This window comes from Montipora capricornis, chromosome 1, assembly GCF_036669925.1.
Source record: "Montipora capricornis isolate CH-2021 chromosome 1, ASM3666992v2, whole genome shotgun sequence".
Classification (NCBI taxonomy): Eukaryota; Metazoa; Cnidaria; class Anthozoa; order Scleractinia; family Acroporidae; genus Montipora; species Montipora capricornis.
The window spans coordinates 11,256,509-11,269,008 of record NC_090883.1 but is presented as its reverse complement, the minus strand read 5'-3'; the positions used below and the strand labels follow the sequence as shown (position 1 = coordinate 11,269,008).

General features: G+C 37.3%; 1 protein-coding gene across 1 annotated transcript in view; it reads left to right on the top strand.

Moving 5' to 3' along the window:
• Nucleotides 1–12,500, top strand: part of LOC138052266 (DNA (cytosine-5)-methyltransferase 3A-like) — a 42,086-nt gene that overhangs the window by 15,174 nt on the left and 14,412 nt on the right. Inside the window, exons 6-10 of the mRNA XM_068898703.1 lie at nucleotides 1,096–1,318; nucleotides 3,568–3,699; nucleotides 4,488–4,529; nucleotides 4,909–4,988; nucleotides 8,620–8,667. Coding sequence (XP_068754804.1) covers nucleotides 1,096–1,318; nucleotides 3,568–3,699; nucleotides 4,488–4,529; nucleotides 4,909–4,988; nucleotides 8,620–8,667 — 525 coding nt within the window. The remainder of the gene's footprint in view (nucleotides 1–1,095; nucleotides 1,319–3,567; nucleotides 3,700–4,487; nucleotides 4,530–4,908; nucleotides 4,989–8,619; nucleotides 8,668–12,500) is intronic.

The following is a 12,500-nucleotide window of genomic DNA, read 5'->3' as shown; positions in this document are numbered from 1 at the left end:
CATATGTACGTACTGTATGTGTATACTCAGTGATCAGGCCGGATCCTTTCCTAAAGTGGCCCCACTGAAGAGTAAAATCATCTGGTGTTGTAAGTCTCACTTAAGAAGAGGGAAAAGGGTCTTTCTTTTCCATATTTTCATGCTCTTAAATGATACATGTATGTGTACCCAATGGTTTAAGCCATTCATCCCTGAAGTAGCCCTCATTGACGAGTAAAAAAAGATAAAAACCTTAGCCATTACACAGAGTAAAATCTGAAAGTGTCACTCTCAGGATTGAAAGGGTTAAAAACCAGTTCAATTTTTATTTTTATTTGACAGTGTCTAATAATAGTAATAACTTTAAATGTCAGTCTTCTAGCTAGCCTATAATTGGCTACCAGTCGGCAACCCTATCCTAATTAAAACCAGTACAATAATCTTTAAATTTACCAAAAAAAAATCCTTAGGCCACAATAACTATATACACTCTGTACAGTAATTAAATACATTTCCATTAATTAGTGCTTACTTAATGAAACTCTATATCTATAATTCCGGGAACTGCACGTGGGGCAGTTGCCATTACAAAAGTCATTCTCAACCAAGCTAGCGAGATCTCTTTTTCTAATATTGGTGATGAAGGCCATTAGCATTTGTCTCTCTTTGTCTTCTGGGTGAAGTTTGAAGTCTTGGTCCAAAGAACTTCAATGAGTGCTTCCCATGCCTAATGCTGTTAAATTGTAGGATGTAGAAATCAGAATTTCTCAGATATGCAGTGATCACATGGCGTTCCGCTGAGTAGGTCCAGAATAGTTGTTAGGAAGTAATGTATGTTTAAACTTAAGCATAAATATTGCTAAGTATATGAAATATGCAATAAGGGAAACTTGACAGAGGAAAATTAAATGTGAACTGGTTTTTAAAAAAAATAAAATTTGAATGACATTATTTTGTATTTGATGTTGCATGTCCTATTCTTTTTTTTCGGTTTTACTCTATTTGGCTATGGCAATTGAGAATAGTAACAAAAAGAACTGGTCAAATTAATTTTGCACCAATTTAGCTTTAATTCTCGTGGACACAATTTTTAAAAAGTAGTTTCATTGACATTAGGTGGCTGTCAGAAGATGCAGGAAAGTGTTTACAAAAACTTCAAATAAACAGACAACACAAATCAAGAAAAAAACAGCAACCAGGAAAGCAAAGATTGAAGCCAAGCAAACTGAGGAGCAAAACGAAGAGCCACTGGGGGAGAGGGATAGGCAAGAGATGATGGTACAGTGGGCTGTTAGTGGATTCAAACCAAGTGGGCCAAAAGGATTTGCACCAACTGACGGTATACACATGTACATTGTAGCTTTGGCTAAAAACAACAAGCTACAGTCAGCCTATACCCTGACATTTACTGTGGTTCAGTTTCATCAGTGATCACTATTTGATGTCTTTTTGGAGGGTTTCCGGAAAACCCGAATAGCGAACAGCGAATAGTCGCAAATAGTGAATAGTACGAACAGTGCGAATAGTGACGAATAGTCGCGAATAGTGACGAATAGTCTTCAATAGTCATCGCCTTATGCTGAACAATCTCGTAATGAAAGCAAATAATATGCTCACCTGTCATCGAATGAGAGTTTCGTGCATGCTTTTACAAACACTCTAAAGGAGAACAAAAATCAAAATGTAAAAATATAAATCACTTTCATTAATACATTTGTACATCAAGCTCATGATCATCTCCTCGCACAGTGGGGCCCAAACATAAATTTTAGATGCTCACATTTCATCATCCTCATCTGTGCTGTCCGATCCGGCGAGACACGTTCTGTAAAAAGGACTAAAATCAAAATGTGAGGCAAGTGGTTTGTGATTAAAGAAGCAAACGAGCAACCCTGATAACCGTTGCGCTAATTAATTATCCAAATAAGCAACAGGATTTCAGTGCATTTATTACCTTTTCTTCTCAGGGCTCAAGCTGTCCTTCGCCGACATAACTCTGCTTTTTTAGCGGGAAAATTCCATCCCACATTGCTGCGTAGTTGACCAGGAAGTACTGGGTCATCATTTCGTCACTATCCCCCCCCCCCTCCACCCTTATTTACCACTATTACTATTCGTCACTATTCGAGACTATTCGCCAATATTCGCACTATTCGTACTATTCGCTGTTCGGGACTATTCGCTGTTCGCTATTCGTGACTATTCGCTATTCGACACCCCTTTTTGGATAATGTAAAACAACTGGAAAATACATTCACTGTTCATGTAGGAAGCTCCTGTGACATAATTATACTTATTCCTAATACATGACATGTCCTTATCTGCTTTTTGAGTCTTTCTGCTGGTATGCACAGAGGGCTGCTGGTTAGAGTGTTCTTCTGGTTCATACACTTTTGGGCCCCAGCCTAGTTCCTCCTTGCTAAGAAATTAGTCCTTCTTCACCCACGCATTGATTGATGTGGTATGAATTTGTTACCTAAACTATTAATAAATTATTATTTTGCCATTACTGTGGTTAAGTGCAAGCCTGCAGAGAATGCAAGTGGGGAGTGTGGCAAGGAGACTAATGCCCCAATCACACCAAACCATGACCATGTTTTGAAGATGTTTAGTGAAACATGGTTTCAAAGCATTTATTTTAAATGAAATGAATACTGATTTTTGTTAATTGAAGCATGCCTGTGTGACCTCTCAGGGGAAAACAGACATTAATGCTTTTCCATTGAACGTCTTAAAATTAAAGCATTCCCTGTTTGATAGATTTGTTCCTTCTAAGAGAACACTGTCAGTGACTTAATTTGTTAGTAATTTTGTTCCATGAGTACCTTTCACATAACTTACTGTGTATAGCGAGCTGGCATCATTGAAAAACTCACAAGATGGATATGTTATGCGTTGCACGGCTCACTAAGAAAAAATAATGTTTCAGGATTAATAATAATTGTGAATGTGAATGAAGATTTTATGATGGAGTTGTTATCTAAAACATTCTAATGTTCACACAGACATTTTAATTGGCGACTAAAGGAAAGAAATCCTATTTTCCATGAAACAATTATAATAAAAAAATAAAGTGAATGCTGATTCGAACTTTGGTACGCAACATTGTCGCGATCACAGGGTAAACTCGTCCTTTGTTTGATATTAATTTTTGTCGTGAAAAATCTGGAATTTCCTCAGGAGTTGAAAGCATCGGGAAATCCGTTGGTTCCATAGGCTTTGTATTCCGCATTGAAAGTACTAAAAAGCCGTTGGAAAGCCGTTAGAAAAATTGACAACTCGTTGTGAATTTTTGGACGACATTGGAATGTGTTGAAGAAACCGTTGGTTAGGAGCGTTGAGAGTGTTGGAAAAGCGATTGGTTACCCGTTGGAAAAGTGTGGGAAAAGTGTTGGAATTTACCAGTTCAAAGTAAAAGCGTTAGTGTAAATCTTCCCGTTGAGAGGTCACATGTATTGAAACTACCTGAATCTCCTGTTAAGACTAGTCCTACATTTTTCTGTGACTGATTGTCATTTTGTTAAACCCAGGTTAATTAAACATTTAAATTTGAAATTCTGAATTCATTTCAAATTATTTTTTTTTTAGAGGATGTGAGTTCTGATACCAGAGTTGCTGCAAGAACTGCTGTTATGAATGCAACTTCTTTAGAGGATTCAGACCACAAGTCAAGATTTGGAAAACCAGTCATGGCACCTAATCTGGCAGAGAATATAAAAGGTACATGTATTCACCTTTTCTCATATTTGCATATAGCTGAGTTGTTTTATCCATTGAGTTGCATGTAAGTGTTCTTCAAAATAATACAGGTATTTGCCACAAGTGGTTTTTCTGTATACATGTATTTTTATTCAATACATAACTGTAGACGATAATTTAAAATATTTCTCCATTTTTCTCGCAAGTGACACATCTATCACATCAGATAAGGTTCTCAGACCTCTGATGAATACATTGTAATTATGGGGACATGATTTTGACTGATGATATGCAAAGGACTGCAAGCACCCTAACTGTACATTAAACAGGACCATACAAATGATCGTATGTGGTGAGAGGATCGAGTCACTTGGTGAATACTTAAACGAAAATCCTGTGTAACGTGTATAAAAATCATGTTACCAGGACCTCTGGTTGAGTGTACATTAGGAACAAAATGTTATTTTTGTTTGTTATTATTCTCACCCTCTTCTTAACATTTCTTTATAATAATGAAATAAAATAAGGAGAATGTAAGTCAAATGTCTGTTCCCCTTAGAGCCTTTGTGGTGTCAACAGATTATTGTTTTGCTAGAAGTGAACAAAACAAAGTTTAGAGAATTTTAGGCAGTAATTCAGGTAGAGGGGCCAGTTTGCTACCTATACATAATAAGAATTAGTTTATGCCAGAGAAACTTGTATGTACCCAGAACAACTACAGTTAACAGGTGCTCAGGGAGGGATTTGATGTTGGGAGCTAGTCACAGTATGTACAGTGAAAAACAGATTTATCTTTGCTTTCTTTCAAGCATTATTTGATGATGTGGTTGCTGGGAAGAAGGAGCTTGAAGGTCAGGGGTAGCTGAAAATTCTTACATTCTGGAGTATAATGTCATTGTTAAACTTACAATTTTTTGTGGTACAGTGTAGTTGTCATTACTTGATTTACAGACTGGTCTTGTTTGGATGGCCTTGAATGTGTGATTAACCAAAAATAATTGACCAGGGAAGATGTTGCTATATGATGTCAATTGTTGAAATGTCTTATCTTCAGTTCACCTGAGATGTGGACTATTAACAACTTTATGGTTCTAGTCTTAAGGACAGTCATACTATACTTTTTGGATGAGTTCTTTCCAGTGTTCTTTAACCCTTTCATTACCAATAGTCGCCTGTCTAACGCAAGACGATGATGGATTGGAAAGGGTTGAGTTTACCTTCATTCCTTAGGAATCTGTCTGGCCTGTGGAGACCTCAGAGTTAGTGCAAAACATCCTTTGTTTAAGGGAGGCCTTTGTAAAGAATGCAAGGTATGTTTGTGGACTGTTTGTCAATCAAGGCTGTGCTCTAACGGCGCCCAGTCGCCTGAGGCGACTAACATTTGACTTCGGGCGAGTGAGAAAAATTACCCGGTCACCCGGCCGGCACTCTGGCTTATTGTATTTCTAGCAGATAAGGCGGCTAAAAAATTTAATATGCTGGTGGTTACAGTTTACAAAACCTCTCCGAAAACGTTTTTTCTTAGTATGAAACAATCGGTTCAAAGGCCGTTCCACATGATTTCACATGTAACATAATCCGTGACTTTGCACGAGACGGATGGCAGCCGCAAGAGTTTCAATTCTTTCTCAAAAAGTAGCATTAAATTTGGAAAGTGGAGTTTGTTATGTCTTGGTTATAGTTTTAAAAAAAGAGTTGTTACTTCTTCTCTGACAGTGGTAAAGCGCGGCCAGCGAAGAGGTGCAATTTACTTTTGTATGAACCCGGGAATCGCAGTTTATGCAAATTTAAATGTTTACGATTTTTCGCGGCTGTTATGGTTGTTTTTCCCCTATATATGAAATAACGAAATTAAAAAAAAAGGAAAGATATCAAATATTTGTTGTTGTTGTAGAAACAGAGCAATCCCACGTTGTCTAGGGTGTCGTGACAAATCATTGCATGCCCTAAACAAATAACTCTGTGACTGGTGCTTCGACGGAATCCACAAAAAGATCGTTCCAGTAAACATTTTACTGATGATATAAGGAAAAAATACTTTAGTTCTGTCCTGTAGCAATGATTTTCGTCCAGATCAAGATGACTTGCTCAAAAAAAAAATTGATAGCTTTTGGGCCGCGGTGGTTTCATTGTTTCACGGCAGTTTTCACAAAAGCTCCACAGGAATCAAGCAACATTGATTCATGTTTTGAAAATTTATTTTCAACCCAACTAACCAGTAAAAAGGTTTACCTGTATTAGACCCAAACATCTTTACATAAACCTGCCACAATCTTTACTGTTTCACTTTTAAACCTGAAAAACATCGGTGGCGTTGCCACTTTTCTCGTTTTCCTCAATTATGGCGTGAGAATGAAACCGATCGACGATCACCAGGCCCGGTTGCTCAAAGCATGGTTTGCGCTAACCAACGATAAATACCATGGAAACCTATAGCTTTTTTTATCTCTTAACCAACGGTTAGAGCTAACCAGACTTCGAGCAGTAGCAGCAATGTTTTTTTGTGAGAGAGATGGATGAAGATCTTGCTGTGTTGTTGATCTCCAGATAATTAATTCAATAAATAATTAATTAATTCAGGCAACCAACTTGGAGGGCTGGGCACCCCGGCTGAAATGCTTGGGAGCCCTTTGGGCTCCCCAAAATTTTCTTTAGAGCACAGCCTTGTCAATGATTGTTTATTTACTGAACTGTCGTGCATGAATGGAAGGTGTCACTGCCATAGGTATCGATAGACTTTGACTGTGGCCAGCCAGCCTCAGATAGAATTAACCACACTTATGGCTGGCAATTCCTAGCTAGCAGGCTTGACTGATTCAATTTGGGAAAGCACAAAAAAAGAGAGAGTGATTTGACTCAATGAGATCATAAAAGGGAAAAGCAAGCCCTTATGTACATGTATGGAAGGTCCTTCCTGTGCACTGATGTTTAAATAATAATTATTATTTGGAACCTTGAATATATATTTTTTCAATAATTGCAGGGAACCATATTCGCAGTTGTCTGGTCGTACCAGGCGAATAAAACCCTGTCCGGATGAGCATAACTCCAAACGTTGGACGAGTGAAGTTTTGATAAATGTCTATTTTCGTGAATGCCATCAAGTGTTGTAATATACAATGTACTTTTGTTCCGATTGCTTTTCTTCCAGAAAATAAAAAATAAACATGCAGCTTTCCTCAGTACTGAAGTTTCAAGTTTGGGCGCCATCTTTGACCATGCAGTATTTCCCATGAAGCAAATGAAGGCTCAATTTTCATGTATCTCACCGCTGGCATGGTTTTTAGCAAGTCGTTTAGCAAAGAGCAAAGGGCAACTCGTGGTCTCAGCTGATAATATTGTGTTAGTTACATTAAGGTTTTTTGCCACCTCCGGCAAAAAGGAAAACAGTCAAGTGGAGCAGAACCTGCTGCTTATGAACAGGAAAAACAAAATCTTGGTAGCTTTTAAAGGAAGACACTAGACAGGAGCATCAAAACTTTGGGTCTTAATTGTAACTTTATAAGCTACGGTACATTCAAGTACATTTTGCTGTGGCAGATATAGACCAAGTTGTAAATCAGGTTCCCACTGTGCAAGTAACACAAGGGTTCCCAAATGGTTTGAATGAGTTGGCTGACTCTGGAAAAGTAGGTGGTTGTCACAATAATTGAGGGGTCATAAAGCCCCTGAAGCTAGGGGGGTCTGGGAGCATGCTCCCCCAGAATATTTTGAAATCTAGAAGCTCAGAAATGCCATTTTCAGCTTTATACCATTACTTTCTGACAGTGGCAGTTTCATTCAAAATCTCCATTTTGAAAGGCAAAAATAAATGAGAGGACGCAGTCACGTTTTGAAAGCAGGTTTAGGTTCCACTTGAATCGCTTGCTCATGTGCAAATACTCAACAGCAGAGTGAAAAAAAGAAGCACTTGCTTAATTTAAATTATCGCTATTAATTAGCAGAATAATTTCAGATTTCAACACTCATGCTAGTTTAATTCAAGATTTTTCATCTTGCCTTACCGTAATTATAATGCAGAGCAGTATGAATCTCTTTTATGAAGCAGTTGGGCATGACACGTAGACCGTAATCTGAACATCCATTGTTCTTTTGATACGACTTATTTACATGCAGACAACAAAATTTGCATTTTCCAACAACTTTCATTTAAATCGGGCATGACTCCATGATGTCCCTTAATTAACTATCAAATCAGTCGACCCTAGTTTAGTTAAATAATGATAGGTATAATGAACAATGTACGTGTATTAATCGTAATGGTCAAATGAACAATAACAAAGTCAGACAACTTGTAAAATGACTGCCAATGTGTATTGGCCGAATTTCTTCACCTACCTGAGGATCATGACATTTTGAACCCAAAGAAGTGTGTTTACAGTTTGATGTTTTCGTTCCTCTGCCATGCTGTCAGCTGGAAGTGACCGAAAGAAGAAGAAGCAATCGACGTCACCAAACGCCCAAACGAGATCAAGATACGTATACATGTAGTGACAAACCACATCATTGGAACTAGTTACTCTGCCATCTTGAAGACTTATGGATAAGAAGCAACGCTGAGTTTGTTTGTCACGAGTTCATTGTGATGACCAGAATAGTGGGCGACATACAATCAAGTAGCCAACGGAACTCCAGCAGTCGCCAGCTTGTTTTGAAACCACTGATAACTTAATACTCCACTGGAGTCAAAATTCTCAATTTCTGATGAGAGCGTAAAGTAATTTTATTGATCGTTTTCTATACTTCCACATTTTTGCCTGGGCAACCCAAAATTTGCCTAGGCAAGTATATCATAAGACATAATTGCCTGGCTGACGACGACTTTGCTAAAAAATGAATATGGCTCCCTGTAATTGGTACTACAGTAACTGTAATTTCCATTTAAATGTTATTATTTTGCATTTTTGTGGCTCATTATTATTTATTATGTTCTTGTTTCAGACTTGTTTCCTAGAGAACATTTACTTGTATGACGAAGATGGTTCTCAGGTACAAGAGAGTTTCTGGCATTGAAATAAGTGATCATTTTGTTTTTGTGAATATTTAACACTACAGCTGTAATGTATGTCTGAAATGTGGTATGAACCACAACTACTGTGTGGAGGTTACTGAAAGTGATATCCAACTTGAAGGGTGTGATGTAGCAGCTAGTTGTTTTACATGAAAACAGCGGTGATGGACAAAACACTGATCCCCAGTCCATGGACTATATACCCTAAAGTAGACTACCTCTATAGACTACCTCTATAGACTACCTCTTACCTCTATTTTGGCTGCATGGCCACGTGTGAATAAATCTAAGTTTTGCACTGGTTTCTCTTCACTTATGAAGTAATAATTGGTCATCACAACAGTTATCGAAAGTGAACCTTTTTAAAATGGGTGCTTAGACTTAAAGACTGATGATCAAGGCCATTTAAATTGGGTGTTTAGGCTTAAGCACTAATTTACATGTAGATGCCTCTTACGGCCAATGGTATCCATTCGAAATAGTATTTTCTAGGGTAGTCCATTTGGATAGTCCATGGACTGGGGGTCTGTGTTTTGTCCACCACTGAAAACAGCATAAACAAGAAATAAACATATGAGCTGGTCTTCACGATTTTTCTAACAGTCTAATTCCAACTGAATTTGCTAACTGTAAATTAAGAAAGCCTGATGCAATATTTATACGAAAAAATATACAGTATATACCGGTATATATGTTGCAGGTCAATAGCCACACCTATCCTTTTCATGACTACCTACGGATTGTATCACTTACCTTGAGCTTCCAGCATTCCCTGCCACACCTAGGATCTCTCAGACATAAGGAAATTAACATCAGATCTTACTAGAACACTAGAATGTCTCTTGTGGATGGTGCGATTGAATTTGGTCAAAGTCTTAATCTGACCAAGGGAAATGATTTGTGAGTAAAATGATGCTGGATTTTCAGCGCAAACACAAATAGAACAATGAAAGATAACCTTTGTGATCCAGTTAAAGAAAAAAACTTGTCACCAAACCACTTGTTGTCATATTGACGAAACAGCTTGTAAAAAAACATACACTAACCATTCACAGAACCATTGCCAAAATCCTGTATGAAGTGGTTTTTCGGAATCGAAAAAAAAGTCAAAAGGCCACAAATGAGTGGAGATGTCACAGGGTACAACAAATATATAGCAGAAAAATGGTCAACAATTTGAAAATGTGGATACGAGCCAGACGTTAAAGAAGGAGAAATAGAAGAATTTCGAAATTCAGGATTACATGTACATGTACATGTACATGTACATGTACATGTATGTAGTGTTGAAAATTAATAAAATGTGCTTGAAGGGGATTAATTGTTCCAAAATATTGGCAAAGCTTGGATTTATGATTATATATACATCTTGACAAACAGAATCAACAAAGTTTTAAAAAAAAAAACAGTTTATTTGATCATTCAAAGAAATAACACTTACATGTGTACAAGAGTCTGCAAAATGGCCTCTGAACAACAGATTATGAAATTCCTTTTTCTTGACTTGCATGCTTTTGATCATTACAAAATCAATGTAAGCAAAAGATAGAGAAATATGTAACTAAGCAAATAAAAAATTCTATAATTCAACAATACATTATGGATAGTAGAATCACCAGGGTTATTATACACAGTATGCCTAACCCCAACCTCACATGTATATATGAAAATCGTGCCTTTCGGTGCCTTTCGTGAAAATGATTTAGTATTTGATTGGTGTTAATAAATATTACATGGCCACGCAGAGACGAAATTTCTCTTCAAGTGTGCGAGCACAGCTGACGAGTGGAATATTTTTCAAGACGAGAAGAGAAATTTTGTATCTCTACGCGGCCATGTAATATGCTCTAATTCCATGTATTAAATTCACAACTTCAATTCATTTCTCGTGCTTTGATTGGTGTCCTGTTACATGCTGGAATAGCCATTAAGAGATGTCCGTGATGAAGGCATAAATGAAAAAAACTCCCAAGTATGATACAATTTTGTATAAGGCACGCAACAGAAGTGTGATAACGAGCAGTTACCCTTTTCACTGTAGCAATTACTTAGGTGAAAGATTACGTTAAGCAGTTCATAAAGCAGGCTTGCTGTCTTTCATGGCCACACAGGTATTGATCTTGATGAACTTTGAACTGGAAGTTCCTCCGACTCAAGACAACGATGTTTGACTTCCATGATTCACTGGATTTCTGTGTACGCAATCTCTTACGGAAGTTTTCGTAATAAACTCTGAACTCTTTATCTTCTTCCCTTCTTTGTTCTCTCCCAATATAGCAAGGTCAAAGGTTATCGCTCCACCATAGTTGTCGCAGTTGATTATAGCTTCATCACATTTTTGCATCCATAGCATAAGTTCACAATCACAGCCGGCCACTAGGGTAAGCCCTCTGGCAAGAAAGTTTTACTATTACTTACCATGTACAGATGTAAGATAATTCTAGAAAAGTCTGGAATTGCATGACAACTAAACTAAAAGTAGTTCAGATCCTCATAACATTACTCAATCTCGGTTGTCAGTTCATATACACTCTACCTTAGTTTGACCTTACATGGCAAATGATTGCGCAAAGCATTGCTAAGCTAAAATTATCTTTGCTGGAAAGCGAAAATTTTCTCTGAATAAAGCAAGAAAAAAACCTTTTTTGTGAAAAGTGTGGATCAATTCTGACGCTATTTATGCACACACACAGAATAAGTGTTGAATTATTTATGTTTATTTGAAGTGCAGAGAAGCATCTACTTTCTAAGTGCAAGATCATGGCTTTACCACTGAGATATCAAGCTATGTGAGAGCTGATCAAATGCATTTCATGATTTGTGGAATGAGGGAACTTTCAAAATAACACAAGTGACCATAAATCATGAAATAAATGAGCAAGTTCGTATGATTTTCTGTTTGTTATGTACCTAGTCAACAAAATTACTCTGTTGCTATTAACTTCCAAACTTCCAAATTGCACTCTATAACCTCTTCTGCACTCTTTAGTCTACATGTATTCATCATTCATCATTGACCAATCAGAAACTCAATATTCTGTTGTGGACGATATATACAAATTTAAAGCGATATACAGTATTTTGAACAGCTAACTGTGCAGAACTCAGTGGAGACCAGTGTGCAGCACAATAAATTTATATTATTTATTCAAGCGGGGATGTTTTTGCAGGCTTCTTTAGCAGCTGCTTGAGTTGCTTCATAATCAATGAACTTTCATTGATCAAACTTTCATTATTCAATGATCTTTCATGTTCAAACTCAAGTAAGAGTAGTAATAGTTTTGATCACTACATCTGCCCCCACCTAAGATAGTATGAAAGGCAGTTGAGGTACACTTCAATTATATGCTGAACATGTCGCCCCTGTTTCTGATTTGAGTCTGATTTCTGAGCCCGGCAACTCGATTTGTATCAGATCTGATTCAATAGTTGATTTTTCAATCACTAACACAAACGGCACTTTGGTTCGCTGTGCAAGTCTCTACTTCCTGACTCCTAAAACACCTCAGTCATGTAGAACAATACCAAATATACCACTTGTGCGGCATTTAAGCAATACCAATACCAACTTGTGTGCCCGGTTGAGCAAATAGGGATTGATTCCCCCCACAATTATCTACCAATTTATACATTTACCCTTTTTACACAAGGACGTATAGATTGCCTCTGCGGAGGCAAAAACCTTATGAAAAGTGCTATGGACTTTGGACAAAGTTGCTTGCATCATTGATCTCTGTGCCCATTATGAAAGTCTGTGACAAGCTAGTTTTTACATGATTTTTGTGATTTCAAATTATTTTCTTATATTTAA